The 15,091-nt window shown below is 42.0% G+C and overlaps 2 protein-coding genes across 9 annotated transcripts in view; one reads left to right on the forward strand and one right to left on the reverse strand.

Moving 5' to 3' along the window:
* The window catches only part of LOC138797738 (albumin-like), a 467,413-nt gene that overhangs the window by 130,831 nt on the left and 321,491 nt on the right, over positions 1 to 15,091 (forward strand). The gene's annotated exons all lie outside the window — the stretch shown is intronic.
* FAM13A (family with sequence similarity 13 member A) overlaps positions 1 to 15,091 on the reverse strand; it is a 156,552-nt gene that overhangs the window by 7,212 nt on the left and 134,249 nt on the right. For 3 of the 6 annotated variants that reach the window (XM_069978308.1, XM_069978311.1, XM_069978306.1), the window contains 7 exons: positions 14,555 to 14,768; positions 13,714 to 13,858; positions 13,501 to 13,582; positions 11,867 to 12,081; positions 11,500 to 11,583; positions 8,345 to 8,440; positions 1,421 to 1,498 (listed from right to left, as the gene is read on the reverse strand). In XM_069978308.1, the coding sequence (XP_069834409.1) occupies positions 1,421 to 1,498; positions 8,345 to 8,440; positions 11,500 to 11,583; positions 11,867 to 12,081; positions 13,501 to 13,582; positions 13,714 to 13,858; positions 14,555 to 14,768 (914 nt within the window). The remainder of the gene's footprint in view (positions 1 to 1,420; positions 1,499 to 8,344; positions 8,441 to 11,499; positions 11,584 to 11,866; positions 12,082 to 13,500; positions 13,583 to 13,713; positions 13,859 to 14,554; positions 14,769 to 15,091) is intronic. The other 3 variants (XM_069978307.1, XM_069978310.1, XM_069978309.1) reach the window with 3 other exon arrangements.

Genomic DNA, 15,091 nt, shown 5'->3' on the forward strand with positions numbered 1-15,091 from the left:
AAGAATAGGCTTTTTCTTATAATTTTCTATGAAACCCTCAGCAATATATGAAAAAATATCAATGCCTAGGGTACCCCTTTAAGCATAAATGAAAGAAAAAGCTCCAGATTAATACAGGCATTAAAACATAGGCTGTGAAGCATGCCATTCAATGGCATTCTTCATCCACAGGTATCTAGAATCCAGTTATCAGATAGTTCATGAGCTTGTCTTGACTTGATGCCATAATATGTAATGGGTGATGGCTGCCATTGTTAGTAATCCATCGCGTATAGGCTTTTGTGTTGGAACAGCATGTAATAGCTTAGACTAATACTTTTTTTCCCTTCTACTTTCAGGATACTCATGAACACCAGCCAGTGGTCCAAAGAACAAACTTTTGGCCTCCATCTGACTAACAGACCACCGTGGAGACATTCTGGATGTATGTCTGGAGCTTTCTCAGGGTACACACAATATATAGAAATAAAGCACCATGTTAATGGTGCCTTAAACTTGGAACAAGCACAGTATACAGTGACAATATATATATATGCATTCTAAGTAACAATGAAGAGGATAAATATGTTCTCATGTGAAAAATATCTACTTGCCCAATAAATCTTTTAACTAGCTATTTGACAGGACAATCCCTTTTTGTTAAAGGGAGCAACCAATAAGCAGATGAAAACTGGACTGTATAATGCTGGAAACTCTTCTACTAGAGATGAGCACAACTCGAGCATGCTTGAGTCCGATTGAATACCGGTGACTGTAGTAGTTTGGAAGACATGGATATAGCCATAGGCCGTAACCATGTTTTCCCAGACTCCCTTGGGTTGCATCCAACTTCTTTGGCCACTGGTATTCAAATGCCGAATGACTGGACCTGTGCTCATCTCTACTCTGTACCTTACACTGCCCCGATAACCCACGTGGTCATTTCCAGTTTTCTGCTGATATTTTTACTATGAAATTGTAAAGTTGTCTTGGCCCCCAGTACATGAGTTTTCGAACGCTGGACATGTTTTCCTCTTCGTCGGACACAGTACATAGTTTCCAGTAAAACACATCTCGCTTCCCTAGGCAAAATGATTGTATTTGATGCAGCGAGTAAATCATATCTTTAAGCAAACATCAATGCAAGACTAACAAGGAGAGTAGGAAAGCAAAAGTCACAGGGAAATAAAGAAATAAGCTGCAAAATCATGTAGGACTTTAAAAAAAACACAAAAGCCGACGCAACCAGAGCCATGGGCAACGTAAGGAAGCTTGGAATACAATTGGCTTAGCTAAAGCGGCTACTGATTTTGAGAAGCACTGCAAGGAATCAAAGCACTAGGTACAGAAACACAGTCAGTATTAAGTGGTTGATCGCTTTGTGGGATTCGGATGCAAATTTAGCAGTCATTGTCATTAGCAGCTGAAGTCTTATCTTTACCTCCTTGAAGAAGGATGCTGTTTCACCCTCGATTATTGGCTGCAGCAAAGGGCTTCTCCTCTTGCTTGAGGGGGATCCCTGTGATGAGTGTTAACAAGTAAGTTATACTGTGACGCCCTCTCTCTGAACACATCCCATGCTCAACAGCTATCGTGTTTACGGTGCGCTCATTGGTGTGTCTTCATTGGTAACAGGTGGTGATATTTTTTTTAGGTTTGGCATTAAATTATGAACGACAATGTGATAAACCACCAGTGTGTGTGTCATGAAAAAAAGTGACTATTCGTGTTAATCGAACCTGCCAAAATGTAGGGGTTCGGCAACACTGGCCGAACCCAACCGCTCAGCGTTTGATTCTCCGCGGCTGTATAAGTTGGATGTAACCCTAAAGCTGGCAAGAAGACCTAGATATAGGACTCCCTAGGACATCATCCAACCCATGCAGCCTCAGGGAATGAAACACAGAGCGTTCAGGTTCGCTTACGCTGCCAAACCTGAACATTTTAACAGGTTTGTGTAATACCAGTGACTATGGTAATTGGAAACATTCACTATATAAAATTCCTTCCCTCCAACTTCATCTATCAGTAGTATAGTAAACTTGCTAACCTACAGACTTAGAGACCATTTATTCTATTATAAACAATCAGATATGTCCTTTTCTTTACGTCTTCTGTTCTGTTTTACTTAGCTGGCCATATACATTAGGTGTCAGCAGAACCAGCGGGGTGGGACCAGCTGACAATCTGATGTGAATGGCGGCCTCCCAACTCTCCACCGACGACAGATGTCCGAGGAGAAAAGGATCGGGCATGTTGGATTCCAACTACAAATCTTTTAGTTCTTATAAATATAGGCAAAAGGAGCCTGAACACATGCATATATTGTATTGGGAGGCACAGCTGTAGGCTGAATACTTTTTAACTTATGTGTATGGCCAGCTTTACACTACACAACATTTACTATTACGTTACAGAAAATACACAACATCGTTCTAACTAATGGCTATAAAGATGTATGGAGCATTATCAGTCCAATGGGCACCAAAAGGAAGTATACTGAAAATTATGTTCTACCCTTCATACGCAAAGCAGCTTAAAGTGTCACTGTCAATACAAAAAACTTTTGACATGTCAAAAGTTTTGATCGGTCCAGGTCTGAGTGTTCAGACCAGCACCGATCGGGAGAACAATGAGGGTGAAGACGCGGCTGCAGTGCGTCCTCTCCCCGCGAATTAGAATAAAAAAAAAAAAAAAAAAAAAAAAGAGTCGGGCTCCATTATAAGTGCGAATCTTTTTTTCTGACTCGGAACGGAGAAAGGACGCTGCAGCACATCTTCTCCCCGCTCGTTCTCCTAATACTTACCAGTCTGAACACTCGGAACTGGACTGATCTCTATGACATGTCAAATCTTTTTTTATAACAGTGACACTTTAACATAGACAAGTTATCTACATTTGTAAAAGCATAACATGACAAATACATATATCAGAAACATCACCACTAAACTATTTAGCTATTAACTTATATCACAGTGAACTTCGAAGAATGCACTGATCCCTAAGGACCAGTGGTTAAAAATTAAATGAATATAATATAGATTGGATATCATGAGCACAGGCGCTATATTTCTACCTGGAAATTCCACCTGACCACCAATATCATCATAGACCACCATTAAGGTCCAAGAAACAGTCCTACTTTATACACCAATGCTGATTTCCTATGTTGATGGGTGGCCATTGTGCCAAAGTGTTACTGCCCAGTTACAAGCCTTACCTCTATCGACGAACCATTTACGTGGCAAAGGATTGCGACTTAAAGGGTCACAATTTTTTATTAGAGTAATCAAATTTTTTGCACGCTCAGGTTCATCAAACCCGAATGTGCGGCATTGGATTAGCGTTGGCTGAAGTTGGATGCAGCCCTGGGGAGTCCTGGAAAACATGGATACAGTCTATGGCGTGCTTGAAGTTTACTTAACTCTACTCTTTATGTTGCGTGCTTCCTTTTACACTAAAAAGAAATCTGTCAAATTGCACTGGGTAACCCTGACCTAAAGCTATTAAAGCTGATTTCTCCACTTGGGATAACCGTATTTGTCTATTGAAAAGGTATAGACTAATATGGTTTATGAAGGGTCTCAGCTATACCTGATGTACGGATGGAGGTACCATATTTGACTACACATGGTCTCAGAAGATACCCCAGTTGATCAAGGACTACACACATACAGCCTAATGTTAGTAAATGTTTTACTGTGAATGAGGCCACAACCTACTGAATCATAAAATCTGCCTCTAAAAACACCATGTCAAAATAGAAAATGCTCTCTCCAACATAAAGTACGCTTACCATACAGCAGTCACATATGGCACAAAATATTTTACAGCAGACAATCATGCATACATCAAAATAGGGGGGAATTACTAATACAAAAAAAAAAAAATCAGCTGCTTTACGGCCCAAAATACTGTGTACGGTGTGTGAACTAAGCCTCAAGAAAGGAAAGTGGTGTGGTTTAGAGGGCCCATTAAACACATTAAAGGGAAGAACCATAGTTAAGTGCAAGCTATTGGTCTACATATGAATGGTAAGCCGCAGTCCTAATTTTAATAAATATGGTGCCACTTTTGGAGGCTTGTAAAATCATGCATCTTACGGTAATCGGAAATCTTCCACAGTGCATGAACAACAACAATATGGAACGACAGACACCATCCTTAAAGCTGGACCTGTCAGCAGCTAAGCAGGGGTATAAAAAAAAACAAAAAAAAACAAATGGCAACGCTTACCTCCTGTAATTCACCACCACCATGCCCCCTGTCACTCAAAGAGAGGTAGGTGTACACGCAAGCAGACACGAAGGAGGTGAAACAGAGGAGATGGGCTGCCTAATGCAGAACTTTTGCCGCACTGGGAAACAACACCCCCACCCCCCTTCCCCGGCACTTAGGGTACTATTACAAGGCCCGATAATAACTGTAAACGAGTGCCAATCTGCTAGATCGGCAATCGTTTACTAGGCCTATTACACGGCTTGATAATCACTTAACAAGGGCTGCATGGACATAGTTACCGATGTCCTTGAAGCCCTTGCTTAAACTGCATACATTACTGTACCTATACATGGTCCAGGGCTCCTCTTGCAGTCCGCTTCTCCCGGGTCCTGCGCTCTGCAACTTCAGAGCGGCCGGTCTTAGCTGACAGGCCCCTCAGCCAATCACTGGCCGCGGTGGTCCCGGCCAGTGATTGGCTGAGCGGCCTGTCAGCTAAGACAGGCCGCTCTGAAGCTGCAGTGCATGGGACGCGGGGAGAAGCAGAGTGCAGGAGGAGCCCTGGACCATGGATAGGTAATGTATGCACTTTGCAAACCGTCAGCCGCCATCCGCGCACCGCCATTACACATAACGGTGCACAGTCGGTGTCTGACAATTATAGGTCCGGACCTATATCAACAACGATCAGCCGATGACAACGATCATCGGCTGATCGTTGTGTTGATTACAAGGAATGATAATCGGCCGGATAGGGCCGATTCGGACGATTATCGTTCCGTGTAATAGTACCCTTACAAGCCTTTTTTTATTAACATAAAGGCTCATATCTGGAATCACTGGCTCTGGCTTATTTTTTACCCCTGTTTAGCCACGGACGGGTCCATTTTAGGTGAAAAAAATGCTGCTGTGCTATTGTAAATATAATGTACAGTAAATAACGTGCAAGCAGAAAAGAATGTTAACCCACATTCATAAAAGACTGCCTACACTATATACAGCTCCAAGCTGGCAGGAACAGCCTAAGGCTACATTTGGCACATTAAATGTTGCATACTTCTACAGCCTACATTACTATACAGCATATGTAGGGAGCAACGCAAAGAGGGCATCAGCAGCTAAACAGCTATGCTATAGAGAGTAACTTCACTAATTTTCTCCATTCTCTACTGGTTGATTCTGCAGGATCTGCTGCTGACCTTACGTATAGCAGAAGCTGTCAGATACCTTTAAATCGGCAAGATTAGCCTATTGCCCTATAGACAGTCCACATGTGATACCAGAGGTGTCTATTATCTTCTTTCTTCACTTTGGGATTACAATTAATGTCCATTGACCACTAAGCTTAAAGAGAAACTGACATCACGGATATGCATATATACCCGTGCTGCCAGTTTCCAGATGCTGATAAAGCATTGCATACATACTTTTGCTAATGCTCTTCAGTAAGATGCGTTTTACCGAAGATGCCAGATAAAACAGCACCGCTCAAGGTATATATGTGATGCTCCTGTGATCAGCATCTAGAAACTGGCAGCGCATATATGTGTTGCAGTGAAATGATCGAGAAATCCAGAGAAATTATGAAATGACCGCGCTGTTCCATCATTTCCCTAGGGAATTGATCAAATCCCTGACCCCTTTCAGGGAAATGAATAAATTCCCCCCTGCGACATAGAATTTGCTTACCGTATTGCCTCTCTGCTCCCCCCAGCCTGTCCGCTCTGCTTCCCAACCACCTCCGCTGCCTCTCTGCTCCCCGTCCCGCTCATTTCCCCTGCTACACGCCTCCTGCTCCCCGGCCTGCCCTCCCTGGCTGCCATATGCCTGCCGGAAGGTGTGCCACTCTGTTCCCCGTCTGCCTCCGGTCCAGTCCGCCCCACCGCCATATGCCTGCCGGGAGGCGTGCCGCTCTGCTCCCCCGCCATACGTCTGCCAGGAAGGTGTGCCGCTCTACTTCCCTGTCCGCCTCCGCCACCATATGCCTACTGGGAGTTTCCGTCCGCTGCCGCCGCCATATGCCTGCCGGGGAGGTGTGCCGCTCTGCTCCTCAGTCCGCCTCCACCGCCAAACATAGAGCCGGGCGACTCCTCGATCGTTCATTCCATCATTTCCCTGAAAGGGGTCAGTGATTTGATCAAATCCCTAGGGAAAATATGGAACAGCATCTTTGTTTCATCATTTCCCGGGATTTGATCAAATCCCTAGTCATTTGATCAAATCTCTGGATTCTATCATTTTACTGCAACATATGCACATCCATGCTGTTAGTTTCCCTTTAAGATCCCCTTACACTTTATAGGTCCACTGACAAATGATGTTGGTGGAGATAAGGACTGGACACGTGGGGTACGCTAACTAGGCATCGGAGACAGGGCCGTGACTAGTCATGGTTTTCTGCCTCGGTGACTGACAAGAAAAGAAGCTTTTATATCCCATCAGCATGTGATGCAAACACCTCTTTTCCTGTCAGTCACCGAGGCAGACTACAGAGTCTCTGCCCCGTACCCCATGCAGCATGCTGTAATAAAAGTCTGTTTTCCTGCACCTAACATTACCAAAACAGCCAATGAAGATATATGGTAGGAAAGCGTGTTAGCGCAACTACTGGCCATTGCAAGTACCTTTATCTGTAATATTACTGTGATTGGTCCCTTTAAGCATATACACAGTCAATTCACATTATTATGATCATCAGCTAAAATCCAGAGTAATAGCCGTATGCAGCACAGACAGCAGTGGCTCAATAAGGTTCTGGTAGGTTGTCCCTTATCTAGATCCATGCTGACTGCAGCTCAAGCCACAACTGCTAGAAGGTGCGTGAGAGAAGATCAGTAGAGTGAACACATCGACAATCACAGGGGTCCTCAAGACTGAGCAATAAGGGGGCCAGGTGTACTTGGAAGTCTTGGTCATCCAATCAATGTCAGACACTTCTAGCGAGGTGACATGTTACATTGTCTTACTGGAAGATCCCATCTTCTCCTGCAAAGTAATTCATGTATGGGTCCATCTAAAAGGATGGATTCATTACCAAATTCGTTCAGACTGCCGTCTACGTGGATGAGTGGGCCCAGATAATGCCATGAAAACTTTCAGTAGTAGATGTAAGCATTCAGTAGACCTCAAAATAGTGGATCATCTACTAATAAAACTGTTTCATCAACCAACTAGTTCTCCGTGCACTGGGATTAATAGACTTCATGGATCATACATAATGGATGAATAGATGCCATACAACACCAGGTTGAGCCAATCCATTTTGTGTGTATTGACAACGAAACCATTCCCGAGACCATGATGCTGCCACCATTAGCTTGTGTCCTTCCAGCACTAGTTGCAGAGTGCTTCGCTGATGCTTCTTGTCTTACAAGCCAACATCCAAATAATCGATGAAGCGGAAAACATGACTCATTGGAGAAGGCAACCCTGAAAAGTGAAGCCTTTTCTGACGATGCAGCTTCATCAGGAGACATGAAGTGACCACTCGTCTCCTTCGGAGCCCCTTACACAGTAGGGATCACTGAGCTGTTTCAGACTCTGGTAGCCCCTGGTGGTAAGCTGCTCCACTGTGGCATGCTGGTTCACCTTCTTGCAACTTTGTAGTCAAAGTTTACTTCTCACATCAAAGACACAGGTTGCTCTGCAGTTTCTACAATGGTCCCATTGGTTCAGTCACCACAAGCACATCAACAGTTCACAAACTACCGAATGTTCCAATAGTTAATAATAATCAATAAACAATATTCCTCCCTTTTGGCAACTCTGAAAAAAATCACCCCCCTTATTCAACAATGACAGCAGCAAAAGATAAGTTTGCCAGACAGCCTATTGCACACCTTACATACCCACCAAGCCAGCTCGCGATACGTAACTTTTTTAAAAAGCTAAGTGCTGCTGACGTCGAAAATAGTCATAATAATGTGACTTGACTGTGTAACAATCCCATCACTATTGCCAACAAGTGCTTCCATTTACTATTCTTGATATCCAGTTAAACAGTACGTCTTTCTCTGCCGAGATTAAATTCCAGTGAAGTCCACTTTCCCATGGGAGCAGCAGCAGCTCCAAATAAATGGACAAGGAAATAAATGAGTGATGTCAGCAGCTCCATAAATAAGACATGCAAACAGGAAGCTCAACTTACAATGACGGGTATAGTGTTTGCGCGATAGAGGATCTGCTTGAACAGTCTGTAGCGATCATAGAGCGGCTTCATCACTTGTCTCTCGCCCTTTGTTACCTGGAAAAAATAAAAACACAGGTAGCAAAGTTAACTAAGTATAACTGATGGCTTCCACTTAGTAGATGTTTTATTCCATAGCAATCCATAAGAAGTGGGAAGATTATCTGAAGCCTTCTTCAGGCCCTTTGCATCCAGACCCTAAATACACTTTGACTATGAATGGTAACATGCTCGGGAAGCTCTTAAATTCCTAAACGTGTAACTTGTCGCAATGCATCATGCACTATTTGTAGTTTTGGCGCACAACTGTATTTTAGTTGAAACAATGGACATATATTACAAAGGTAAACAGAAATACAGCTCCGCAGCACAAGCAACTCAAGGATAATGATGGTTTTGGGAGATGTGAAAACATTTAAAGGTTTTATACGTAGATCCATTAACCACACACCAATAGGGGGACATGCCCTAATTTAAAGGCGACGGACGTCTTTTTTAGTACGATGGGCACAAACAGCAATCACATTTAGGCTATGTTCTCACTACATACTAGCAACGGCCATTTTTTAGTGAACAGCCATTGCTTAACGCTAAACTACATGTATTGTTGTAAAACTACGGCAGTAAATAATGATCATGATTAATTCTGGATGTGGTTTTACAACAATGGCCGTTGTTTGCTCTCATCTGTACTCATTCGGAACATAACCTAACTATGAGTTTTTGACACTTTTGTTAACAATTTTCTGTTGGGCCCAAAGAGGGGATGTGGTCTACCTAAAATGGGGTGTGGCTTCAGCAAAACGGGACTTTAGCTTTAGATGCAACAAATTCTGGCCCAAAATGCAGCGTATGTTTAACTAACATTTGGTGTAAATTGAAATCAACAATTTTAGATGCACCGGATTTATTAATGAGCCAGATACATTGTGGTAAATGTGGCACATGTAAAGTAAATGTGGCACATGTAAAGTCTGTCTGTTTGAAGGAGAGGTCCGACCAAGATGAAAAATCTGTTGCAGGCAGGGGGTGCGGGAACATAATAGAGCGGCTCACTGACTGCCATCGGGCTCCATTTTCTCCCAGGTCCTAGATTTGTCACTATGCAGTGGGAAGGGCCTGCTCTGCCAGTCAGTGACTGCAGCAGTGTCCCACCACAGTCGCTAACTTGCTGAAATAGCATACCTGAACCGGGTTATGATGTTGCGGGAAATCCAGAAGCCTGGTGGCAGTCAGTAAACCTGTGACATGGGACTGTGGCGACATGGGGAAGGGTAAGTAGAACTTTTTTATGCTCCCGCAACCCCCCTGCCAGCAGACGATTTGTCATTTTGGATGGACTTTAGGTCTTTTAAGTTTGAACTGTCTAAGTCAGTTTCACTAAATTTTGGCCACTGAGTCTACCTAGCTCAATTCAATTGACTGTATTGGGGACAAATGAACCTCTAGAAAGATGAAATATTACAAATGTTTTAGTTATTTTAAATAATTTTAAGTCAATAACTGGGCCATATTTTAGCCAGTCCATCCAAAACGTTCACAGGCTACATGGCAAATGGCACGTACATGTATAAATTTCATAAGATCTCCTGCAGCTTCCTTTAATTCTCCAGAAAGCACAAGCTTTGATACGTGATTGGTTCTAAATTAATAGGCTTACAATACTTTGTACTCTTTGGCCTCCTCATTTTTGGCTCAACTGGATTTAATAATGAAAAAAAAGCACTCGGTACTTTTCCACATACCAACCGTGCCAAGACAGGGGCAAGAACAAAGTTATTTTAATTAAAGTTTTGGCATGAGCTGACTGGCTTTATAAGCAAGCAGGTAAAAGGAATTCATTGTCATTAGAACACTGGCACTTTAACCAAGGTCATCTGGATGAAGACATCCATTAAAAACTTAAATCTGGGATTACAGAAAAAAACTTCCCTCTACAACCTTTCTGTAAAACATAACAGGGCCACGCTTCACAAAAAAAAAACCTGTCCATCTGTCCACATAAAGGTCTGACACAGACGATTGAGCAACAGGCCTCATCATGTGGACCCCCCTTTCACAAGAACTAAGGAACCGGCATGTGGAGCTCCACCCACTAATGGCTCATCCGTCTATTCATGGCTATGAATGGACACTTTACTGAGCCTGCTCTATAGCAGTACAATGCGTATCATCACATGCTCCTCCATAGGCAGACACATATGGATGGAGGAGGCATCCATCTACATATAAGGATTTTGTGAATGTGTGTGTGTGTGTGGGGGGGGGGGGGGGGAGAGGGTACGCAAAGAATGGAGATTCCTCAAAGAGAATACACCCTGTAGCAGTAAGCCATACACTATACTACTGTTTATCCTAAAATAAATAAATAAATAAATAAATCTTGTTAAAACGTGGCCAACTACTGCTCTAAACTGTTTCCATAATAAATTAAAAGACTGGACATAATCTACTGATGCATACGTGACTGTGAAAATTAAGTGTTTTTATTATAAAAAAAAAGAATGCATAACACGTTGAAAGAGCATCTTGTAATAGCATTATTAAAAGACTATTTCCTTATGCTACAGATTTGCAATATATATATAATTTATTTTTTTACATGTTGCTTATTTATATGCTAATTAGGCATATTGTGCACTCATCTGGTGCTCCCTAGGCCGGCCTGCTCCACTGATATTCATTAGATCTGGGTGGATCTGTAGTCCCACCCCCAGTGGGGCAAAACGCTGAATTAGCATAAAGATTAAACTTCTAGCAACATGGAAACGGTGCAGAGGATAAAGGTAAGAAACCTGCATTTATCCTCAGCGTCCCATGAACAATAAGTACAGATCAGCAGGTTAGATTCTTGTAACCTGCTAATAATTTCCTTTTAAAACTTCATCTTTCAAAGAATTGCATGTGACCACCACACAGAATAGTTGTATGACAGAAAAATTTTCGTGCATTTATGTTCTCAAAAGTTGAAGAAAACAACCCAAAAAGTCAGGAGTGCGAAGACTACACCACTGGAGTTGTGTGTATTCCAGCTATGTGGCCTTTTATTCTGTTACAATGGAGATTAAAAATAAGAAAACTTCATAGTATACAATGGGATCAAGAGGAATACTCACCGGTCTGCCGTGAATACTTTCATAGTAAAGCAAAGCTTTCTGAAGTGATACTTTTTCAGCTGCGATCTGATCTCTGGTCATATCCTGCAAATAGGGGCATATGGTTATATTGGTTCAAACTACTGCTGCCATTCTCAACAAACTACAGACAAACACGAAAAGGACAAAAACAATAAGATAGAGAGCTGCAGCACTTAGCTTTGTATCGCACTATTTAAAGGAATAAAGATGGCTGCCTATGTTATATAATTGGGTACACTGCACTCATAGAGATTCAATAAATGATACATTGCTATGGAGGTGACTGAATACTGTGGCATGCATAAGGGTCCAGTCAACAATACACACATATAATTTTTTTTTTTACCTTTATATCTTCTGGCCGGCTGACCTCCGCTCTCTTCTCCTGTAACTTCTTTTGGATGGTTTCCATTGTGGCTTCTATTGAGGGTTTAGCTACTTTCTCTGCCTCTTTTCGCTCTTCCTCCCTCTCAAGCTGAGACCCAAAACTTTTCGGAAGTGTGTTACTTCTCTGCCGCATTTGAGGAACTAGATCTTCTTCAGAAATCTTAATTTTTGACTCTAGATAATAGAAAATCATGTACAATCCATCACAACAATTTCTTCTTATCATAAGCACAGAAGATACGGCGGCAAAACAAACCAGAAAGCAATGTATTCACACAGTGAATGTCGTGACTAAAAAAAACGACCTAAAATTCTGGCATTATGGAGCAAGAAAATGAGCCACCAATCAGCTTTGTAGACATAAAAAGATAGGGGTCAGAATAAGGCAATTTTATAATTTTTTTTATTTTTGTAAAAAAAGTTTTTTTTTAAATTCAGTGACATGTCAAAAGTTTTTTTTTTTTTCAATGATGGGTACGCTTTAAAAGCCATATACTGTACACATCTGTAAAGCATTTTCCAAGGAAAACATACTGATCAGCAGCACCCCAGTAGATCAGCGTTCGCTAAACTAGGCTGGAAGCAGTTGTCTCCGTTCAGTGTCCAGACCTGGTTACTGCAGCTCAGCTTCCCCTTCTTCCCCATTCCGACTTTGTACTGAATAAAACATTTTCTTATTCATCATTATGTTTTACTGCATCTACAGCCGTTACAGTTTACTCTATGAGCTCTATCTTCATACTAGTTAACATCCTATATAATTCTCCACAACCTATAGACTGGTATCTGGCTTGTCAGACTTCAATTAAAGTAAGTCCGCTCCAGTCAGGACGTGCCAGAAGAAGCACGCTGCGCATACGCGCGAAACTGCTGTAGCCATTCTTGTCAGCGTCCATGACCCAATTCTTCATGGAATAAAGTCTGTTATTGCAAGTATTAAGTCCGGTGAGTGCCACCTTTCTTGAAGTCTTCTGTCATTTATGTTTGGTTAGCAGCTAAATGGTAGTTAATTTCTAATAAAAACTATGTAGAAAGTTGCTTTATTTTGAATTTGCGAAACAAACCAACAATAAAAAAAAAATTTAAAGGGGTACATCGTGGAAAATGTTTTTATTTAAAATAAACTGGTGTCAGAAAGTTATATAGATTTGTCATTTACGTCTATTTAAAAATCCAGTACTTATCAGCTGCTGTATGTCCTGCAGTAAGAGGGGTATTTTTCCAGTCTTACACAGTGCTCTCTGCTGCCATCTTTGTCCATGGCAGGAACTGTTAAAAGCAGTAGCAAATCCCCATAGAAAACTTCTCCTGCTCTGGACAGTTCCCGACAGGTACAGAGGTGGGGGCAGAGAATGCTATGTCAGACTGGAAAGAATACACCACTTCCTGCAGAACATACAGCAGCTGAATGTACTGGACGACTTGAGATTTTTAAACAGAGGTACATATTTTTTTTACACCAGTTGATTTGAAATAAAGATTTTCTTTTGCCGGAGTACCCCTTTAATTTCCAGATTAGGAACGACTGAAGACCAAAAGAGCATGCATGTTACTGTAACGATACTAATGCTTCTGGTCTGATTTTCTAATTACCTTTAAGCTGCTTCCGGAACTTGGTCAGCTCATTCATCCATTTCAAAACCTCGGGATTTGTAGCCTTGTCTCGATGGGACGGCTGGAGGGGGGTAAAGTATGTGAAAAAAAAATTAAATACCCAGTTTTCTAGGTTATTCCATTCTATTTGGGAGCATTAATCCAAAAGTTGCATTACAGTCAATAAAAAATAATTCATGGTAAGGCCCTTACTCTGTATTTACGGTCTTCCTCAAACTTCTCCTCAAACTTGCGAATCTTTTTCTTCAGGCTTTGTATCTTGCGTGTGATCTGAGCTGGTGTTAAGTCCTCATCTCTATCCTCTTCATGTGAACCCAAGGAGGAGCTCCGTCTCCTGCTGAAAGAGCAACAAAAGGATTACCAGACACATACAGGTCTGACCTTAGGAGCCTGGCTTAACCTAGTAAAAATCAGGTCAGTATAGCAACAGACAAGCACAACACCAATAAAAAAGGACTGGGTCCAAGTGTAATGGTATCAAACTATGACCGGATACTGCAAGTTTCTGGCAAGTTGTATAAGATTTCATTTTCTAATTTTGTTGATTGAGAGCTGTCTGTCTAGTTGCAGTATAGACAGACAACTGCCAATCAGCAGCTGGTGGACTGAGTGTGCTGGTGCTCATGAATATCCAGGACTACTGAGCGCACACACATAATGGAAAAAAATAATATGTGGTGCTTGTTGTTAAGGCCCTATTACATGAAGCGATTGTCAACTGCTTTCGTCTGATACTAACCGTTATGGACGATAATCGCTTTGTGTAACCAAAGACAACGATCAGCTGACACGCATGATGTCGGCTGATCATTGTCTTTCAACAGGCTGAAACGCCAACGATCAGCCTGTTAACAATCTGCTGCCGTTGCTCCGAGTAATAGTCTTCCATGAGCTGCCAGGATGATCTGACAAACACCTGGGCAGCCTGACATGTTTAAGAAGCTCAATAAGGTGCCCCTGTGCTTTATGTTACATGATACAAAAAAAAAACCCTAAAAACATTTAACAGAAAAGATAAAAGAAGAAATAATACCTCATAAATGAATGTGAATTAGGAGGAGATGGAGGCACTTCTGTGTCATCTAGATATTGCTGACTATGTCCGTATGCATAAAAACGAGGCGATAACATAGGGTCACTGTCTGCCTCAAGAAGGTGACGGATAAGACGGCCGGCCTGAGGGGAGAGCCGGGCTTCATCTGAGTCTGCACCATCACGGTCCCATGATGCCAGGACGGGAGCGGGTTCTGTAAATGCCATACAACCATTAAAGGGGAACAACAAAATACAAAAAGGTATACGAAATAAACCTTGTCAGATTAGAAACACATTAGCTCCTCACCTTAGTGCAGGAGGAAAATATTTTAAAAATTATATGTAAAGATCCTGACGGAGGAATTCTGTTCTACTAAACTGGTTTGTTCCTCACAGGGTTATCCAGGTTTCCGGTAGTGGAAAAACATGACTGCCTCCTTCCGAAAACAGCATAACGTCTGTCCTTAGGTTGTGTATAGTGTTACAGCCTGGCTCCACTCACTTCAATGGAAGCAATACCAAGTCACAAAGTCTT

Source organism: Dendropsophus ebraccatus, chromosome 7 (assembly GCF_027789765.1).
Source record: "Dendropsophus ebraccatus isolate aDenEbr1 chromosome 7, aDenEbr1.pat, whole genome shotgun sequence".
NCBI lineage: Eukaryota > Metazoa > Chordata > Amphibia > Anura > Hylidae > Dendropsophus > Dendropsophus ebraccatus.